Source organism: Berghia stephanieae, chromosome 7, assembly GCF_034508935.2.
Source record: "Berghia stephanieae isolate SIO BIC M18660-M18661 chromosome 7, UCSD_Bste_1.3, whole genome shotgun sequence".
Classification (NCBI taxonomy): Eukaryota; Metazoa; Mollusca; class Gastropoda; order Nudibranchia; family Aeolidiidae; genus Berghia; species Berghia stephanieae.
Window position 1 is genome coordinate 2,650,475 of NC_088366.1, and position 7,500 is coordinate 2,657,974.

Consider the following 7,500-nt stretch of genomic DNA (forward strand, 5'->3'; position numbering starts at 1 on the left):
TTCTTTTACACTTTGAATTAGCTTAAACTTAAAATCTATTTCTAAACTCGTATGACATTAAAATTCTATTTACCCTTTTGATATTTTTATATTTCTGACTTGAACAATGAGTTTTACAGGAATGGTGTTAACATTCAGATAATGACCTACATTTTACATTCTATGACATCGGAGAGAGCCCTACCAAAGCCATTTTCCCCAGTGATCCGTAAATTCAATAAAGATCAAAAACTCTATATTAACAGTATGGAAAAATACCAATAATATATTCGTATAACAATAGTAATACTACGTTACAGATATGAGGAGATTGTAATAAGAAAACAGTTGAAATGAAATGGGATGGAAAAATCAAGCTGAAATAGAAGACCTGTGTTCAACCCAATACTTACGCCAGAGGCAGCAGTAATGGATGACAATGCGATCATAACATAGGAGGTCAAGGCCACTGGATCTGCCATCAGTTTGTTTTGTGTCATGCTCTTGAGAGATGACTGGTGGGAATAGAATTAAAATTTAAAAAAAAAACAAAATTAATATTTTTAAATTTTAAATAATTAAAATAATAAAATTTCCTTTATTCATCCCATAGGGGAAATTTGTCTTTAGGGTCTATTTTGAGGGAAGACTGGAATGACCCAGGCGTCTGTCGCAGTAAAGCGCCGCAAACTGAGCTGGGGCGAGGTGACTTGCTCAAAGCCACACAGCGCAACTGGTAGTCAAATTCGGTACCTTTCGGGTACCAAGCCAAGACCGTACAGCTGTGCCATGCTGCCCCTTACAATTTCCTATATTCCTCGCCAAGGAAATTTGTCTATAGGGAATGAGATTAGCGGACGAGTAGCGTCCCTTGATTGGACGTCACCCATAATCTGTGACGTCACCGACAGAAAAGTTATTAGAGAGACAACGTCATGTTGGTTGTGCGCATGCATCTCTCGTCCTCGCTTCGGCGGAGATTTCATAAAAATGGGTACAATCCTGAAATCGACGGACTAACAATTGTGAAAGTAAGAGGAAGGTATACTTACATAAGGTCACACCGCACAAGCTCAATTGCAGCAACAATGATGTTCCCTAGACTATAATCCAATCCTTTCAGAATTCTACCTCCCACCATGAAGATCATAATAGTTGAAAAATACGATCCAGCAAGCTTAAGATAAAAGTGATACGAGCATCCAGGCTATTAAAACTAAAGAAAACTGAAGTGACACCGTACACTGAAAATGGGTACAATCTTGGGGGAAATGTGTACAAGTGTACAATCGCTGAAAGTGCGTACAATTCCACATTTTTTGCGGTAGGTTGGCAGCTTTGCCATTGCTCCGAAAAAAATTATCCACAGTTGTCTTCTGGCACTTTCCTACTCATTTCATTTCTTGTTATTATCAACATACGTGCCTGCTCCACTCACTTTTCTGTTCGTCTACACTCTAATTGTAAACGAAAGTGTATTTGATGTAGAAGAAAGAAAACAAAACAAAACAAAACCAAAGAGACCACCCTCAAAACTAGAGGTGGCCAAATGAGTCAATAAAACGGAGAGAAAATAATCGGGAGTAAATGTAACTCATAAATAAGGGAACAACACAAAAACAAACGACATTTCGGCCTTTTCAAGGTGTTTACTTCAAAAAGGCCAAAGGCAGAAACGGTGTTTGTTTTGTGTTGTTCCCTTATTTATGAGTCACATTTACTCCCTTTATCTTTCTCTCCAGACAACACTCACCATTTTTCTGTCATAGGTAACGTCGTGGGGCTCCGGCACGAATTCTCCAGTCTCGTTCTGACGAGAGCACAAGTACAGCACCATTTTGTTGATGAGCTCCTTGGGAATGAACAGTTCTCTCTCCCACTCACCAAAATTGGCCTCGTCCACGGTCTTGGCCACAAAGGCCGTCAACCTGTGAATGGATTACATAGATCAGTCTCCATCCTCTTATTTGGAACATAGTCGGGGAAAAGAATCCCGGACACAAATTATGATCAAAGTAAATACGAACCCACTAAACGCTTCATACTGCTGTACTGCTATGGAATAGTTATGCAAAAAGATGAAAATATGTTTTTGTTTTTAAGGGTTTTACGGCACGTGCAACACATTTAGGTCATATCCGTGCCAGTTAAAAAGGAAGAAAATTGAATAGTAAAAAGATTCTAGATATACAATTAAAAGGACGAGGAAAAAGTAAGACAAAGGGGAATTGGTTCAAATAGGGAATAAATGTAATTTCCAAGAACACACTATCAGTGTACTTAGTTTGAGATCACCTAAAAGTCTCACCCAGACACAAGCACAATATCCCACTAAGAGGAATACACTCGAATGTTTACAAATCATATGTTTAAAAAAATAATAACAGAGATGATTTACAAGGAAAATAATATCATCTCCCAAACTATACCTATACATTTGACTGTTTCCCTCTCAGCCAATGACTCCAGCCACGGTCAGGACAAAACTAAGTAATCTCATTCCAAGACAAAGACAGAAAGCTAGTTGGAAAACAGATACAGCAGGACAGATGGCAAAGCAAGTACCTCCCTGCCCACTATGGCCGGTCTGGAATCCCACCCAGACGGCCTCTTGTGATATGTTCATTGATTGGGATGAAAACAAGAATACAGAAGCCTAAATTGCCAAATCTTGCCATACTCACCACAAACTGGGTCGAGGATCATCTCGGAACATTCTGAATGACCCGTCCGTTTGGTTCATGTATGCCAGAATTCTCTGAAGGGCTAAAATGGGAAATAGAGGAATAGATCAAGGGTCCTTGGGGTGGAGATAAAGTGATTTAATCCTTAAATCATAAATTATAGCATACTTTTAACTCTTAAAATCATAAATTATAGCATACTTTTAACTCTTCAGATCATAAATTATAGCATACTTTTAACTCTTCAAATCATAAATTATTGCTCCACTTTATTAACATCATAAATTATTGTCTAACTTTTAACTCTTCAAACCATAAATTATTGCTCCACTTTATCAACATCATAAATTATTATCTAACTTTCAACTCTTCAAATAAATGATTGCTCCACTTTATTAACATCATAAATTATAGCATACTTTTAACTCTTAAAATCATAAATTATTGCTCCACTTTATTAACATCATAAATTATTATCTAACTTTCAACTCTTAAAATCATAAATTATTGCTCCACTTTATTAACATCATAAATTATAGCATACTTTTAACTCTTAAAATCATAAATTATTGCTCCACTTTATTAACATCATAAATTATTGTCTAACTTTTAACTCTTCAAATCATAAATTATTGCTTAACTGTAACCCTTAAAAAATCATAAATTCTTGTCTACCTTTAACTCTTAAAACCTTAAATCACCCTATAACGTATCGCTTCATCAAAACATCAACAATTCTTCATTCTCGCTTGATGATCATCAGGGACTGACTCTAATTCCATAAGCAACAAGGGGCGATTTGGTCATATTTAGCTAAACCCCAAATACAACCACTCTCTCCAGCAATCCAAATATTGAGGATATCCAAACAGAACAATGATATAATAACAATCACTACACATAAGTTTCTTTCAATGACCAGTAGAGTCAATTAAAGTCATTTTTGTTTTTGCCCCCCCCCCCCCCCACCCCCTCTGAAACCGATGTCTCTGCACTTAGAACCTGACATCCACAATATATGATCAGTGCTGACGGTGACAAAAAGTGAATTAGTAGGAAAAGTGTGAACGATTGCCTTTCAGCCTCATTTTTACTGGTCTTACCCTCAGTTTCAGAGCAATTAAGATGATAAACTATATTTTTAGAGCAATTAAGATGAAAAACTATACTTTTAGAGCAATTAATATGATAAACTATACTTTTACAGCAATTAAGATGATAAACTATACTTTAAGAGCAATTAAAATGAAAATCTATACTTTTAGAGCAATTAAGATGATAAACTACCATTGATACTCCGGCTAATTTCTGGACAGTAAGAAACTGCACCAATTTGTTCCACCACACATCAAGTTTGTCACTGCCAGTACATTTGATTGTGGGAAATGTCATTTTTAAAAAGAGGTAATTCCTTTTCTGGCTACAAAATCACAGATTTCCGCGGATCAGAGGAAATCCAGCAGACCTATATAATGTTAGGTAAGAGAAAATCCAAAGCTTATCTCACAAGTGTTCTTCTTCTTCGTCTTCTTCTTCTTGTGGAAACCTCCAATATTGTCAAGGATCACCCCCACAGTTTGTAGGGTATTACATTGTTAAACTTGTTAAAACTCTACACATAATACTAATAAAAAAGTATATAGATTAAAAAGTCACGTTGTGAACTCTAGCAATCGCGTGACGGCATGTTGGAAACCGTTTTCAGCCACTTCAGTCGGGCAGTGGAAAGGAAAAACGAATACAGGTGGGCGTCTGTTTTTGATGTTGGGATGGTTACTCTTGCTGTGTGTCCCCTCGTATTTCTTGTGCCGATATCTTTGATGTCGTTTGGAAGTGTTGACAGAATTTCAATTCAAAGCACAATCAACGAACAAATGAATTTGATCTTAATTTTTTTTTAAACAAACAAACAAACAACTGTACCAATGTTCATTTCTTGGAGAGATCTGACCAGCTGATCTTCCTTCAACTGCTGGGAAGCCTTCATGAATCTCAAGGTCAGTCTATTGTAAGCAAAGTTGAAGGTCACCATCTCACAACCTCCATAGGGTCTATACAACAAGTTCTCGGCATTCAAATAGTCCTCAAAGAATCCAGGGCTGACGACATCACCTACACAAGTGGGACAAAAGCATTGGTGAGCAGAACAATGGACAAATAAGGGAGAAACTGCTTTTAAAAAAAACATAGAACATTTCAGACTCAAAAACCTTCTTCAGCCAAAAATATAAACAGTAGAAAAGTTAATAAATCACTAATCCTCCCTGTAGTGATTTTGGTTATATTTTGTGCCTTGTCCATCTAACGTTTTGTTTTTCTATTTTTGATATAGATGCCTGCTTGTGTTAAAAGCTGATTAAAGGTTTAGAAAGAATTTTCAAAGTAAAATCTCCTTAGTCTCCTTTGTGATCCAAATCTACAACAATCCCGACATAACTCAGTATGTGGATGCTTGGCTCAGCGGTATGGTCTTTGCTTCGTACCCGAAAGGTACCAAGTTCAATCACCCACTGCTGCGCTGTGTGGCCTTGAGCAAGTCACCTCGCCCTAGCTCAATTTGCGGCGCTGCACTGCAGCTGATGCCTGGGTTATTGCAGTCTTCCCTTGGAATAGACCCTGGAGACAAATTTCCCCTATAGGATGAATAAAGGGAATTTTATTTTTATTATTAGTTTGATTTATATTTTTGGACACTGTGGATCCATTTATTCTACTCACCAAATAAAGAGATCCAGGATAGAGGTGACTGCGGCACGTACTGGTTCTCTCTCACCTCAGGTTTACGGAACTGTTCATCAACGGGCACATCAAAGGAGGGAATTTGGATGGAAGAGAATTCTATCATGTCGATGAGGTAGGGGGTGTAGTAGTAATTCATTACACCATCAGCCTGGGGATAGAGAGAAAATATATGAAAATAGGAGGGGGGGAGGTGATTTCAGCCTTTCTTCCTTGCAGAATCAGTCGTAAGGTGAAAATTTTGGATTAGCATTTTTTTTTTTTCATTTTCTGAAAGAATATTCTCCCCAGAGCAATTTTAATCGTTATTAGAAGAAAATCAGGTGTTTTTGTTTTTTTATGAAGTTATGGTCAGATGTATTGGAAAGGTATCCAGCAACTTTTCTCAAATTTCATACTTTTTCAACTTGACTAGCTGTAAAATATATTTAGAAGTGAAATTAAGCTTTGATTTTTCCAGAAGATGTACAAAAAGGGTTGATTTAATCATTTATGACAAGAACTCATTTTTGATAAAAATTAGTCCTATCTAAACTTGGCAATATCTCAGTTCAAACCTTTTCACCGTCCGATTGATGACGTCATTCACTGTAACATTAATGGAAAATTGGCAAACTTGCTTGACCTTCTTTTTCAAATATCTTCAATCCTTTTCCCCAAGTACGTTTTGCTTATCAGACAATCTATCTGCTAATATCAAGCAAGCTTTACAGCTGCCATGAGACCCTCAAAGATGAATTGCAGGCTTTAAGACAGTACCCCAAAATATTTCCTTTTCATTCGCAGATACAGATCGACAGCTACATCTGACAGTCAGGCTTCTGGGACGTTCTCTTTCAAGCAAGATAAGGCAGAATTGCCAATTCAAGAGGCAAAAAATTGACATAAATTTGACGCAAACACATTGACTAATCTCATTCTGAGTGCTGAACTCCATAAATTTGACGCAAACACATTGACTAATCTCATTCTGAGTGCTGAACTCCATAAATTTGACGCAAACACATTGACTAATCTCATTCTGAGTGCTGAACTCCATAAATTTGACGCAAACACATTGACTAATCTCATTCTGAGTGCTGAACTCCATAAATTTGACGCAAACACATTGACTAATCTCATTCTGAGTGCTGAACTCCATAAATTTGACGCAAACACATTGACTAATCTCATTCTGAGTGCTGAACTCCATAAATTTGACGCAAACACATTGACTAATCTCATTCTGAGTGCTGAACTCCATAAATTTGACGCAAACACATTGACTAATCTCATTCTGAGTGCTGAACTCCATAAATTTGACGCAAACACATTGACTAATCTCATTCTGAGTGCTGAACTCCATAAATTTGACGCAAACACATTGACTAATCTCATTCTGAGTGCTGAACTCCATAAATTTGACGCAAACACATTGACTAATCTCATTCTGAGTGCTGAACTCCATAAATTTGACGCAAACACATTGACTAATCTCATTCTGAGTGCTGAACTCAATAAATTTGACGCAAACACATTGACTAATCTCATTCTGAGTGCTGAACTCCATAAATTTGACGCAAACACATTGACTAATCTCATTCTGAGTGCTGAACTCCGGTATAGACATTATGTACTTACTTTTTATTTTCTTTTGGAGATTGGAAAATATACTGAGGGTTTATAACATACCAAATTCCATAAATAGACTAAATTGGCAACCTTGTAAAGAAGAATTAGAGAGATTCCATATAGACAAAGAATCAGCAGAGTTGTCAAAGGAATTTAAATGAAGGTCACCAATCTTGCAAGAAGGAGAAAATTAACTTACTTAACATATAGAACAAGGCATGGCGCCTGTTAGGAGATATTAGATTTTTTTCCAACAAAGACAATGCTGTTATCCATTTTACATCTGAGTACGGTGAGAGAATGTGAGTAAAGAGCCTTTTTCAAGTATTTAACTATGCACCAAGCGAGGCTCGAACCCAGGACTTTCCCATCCGAAAGCGAGTGTCACACCACAAGACCATATAGCCCTACAAAAGACATCATTTTATAACTTACCTTAACATACATGACCCCTTCATAAGAGTCCTTGGCCATGAAGGAGGTGGCC

The 7,500-nt window shown here is 37.0% G+C and overlaps 1 protein-coding gene across 3 annotated transcripts in view; it reads right to left on the reverse strand.

The window, feature by feature from the left end:
* The window catches only part of LOC144976348 (CD109 antigen-like), a 69,533-nt gene that overhangs the window by 24,310 nt on the left and 37,723 nt on the right, over positions 1-7,500 (reverse strand). For all 3 annotated transcript variants that reach the window (XM_078920594.1, XM_078920593.1, XM_078920595.1), the window contains exons 24-29: positions 7,449-7,500; positions 5,382-5,553; positions 4,587-4,775; positions 2,664-2,745; positions 1,733-1,907; positions 393-494 (exon numbers count right to left, since the gene is read on the reverse strand). The exon at positions 7,449-7,500 is cut by the window's right edge and continues 86 nt beyond it. In XM_078920594.1, coding sequence (XP_078776720.1) covers positions 393-494; positions 1,733-1,907; positions 2,664-2,745; positions 4,587-4,775; positions 5,382-5,553; positions 7,449-7,500 — 772 coding nt within the window. The remainder of the gene's footprint in view (positions 1-392; positions 495-1,732; positions 1,908-2,663; positions 2,746-4,586; positions 4,776-5,381; positions 5,554-7,448) is intronic.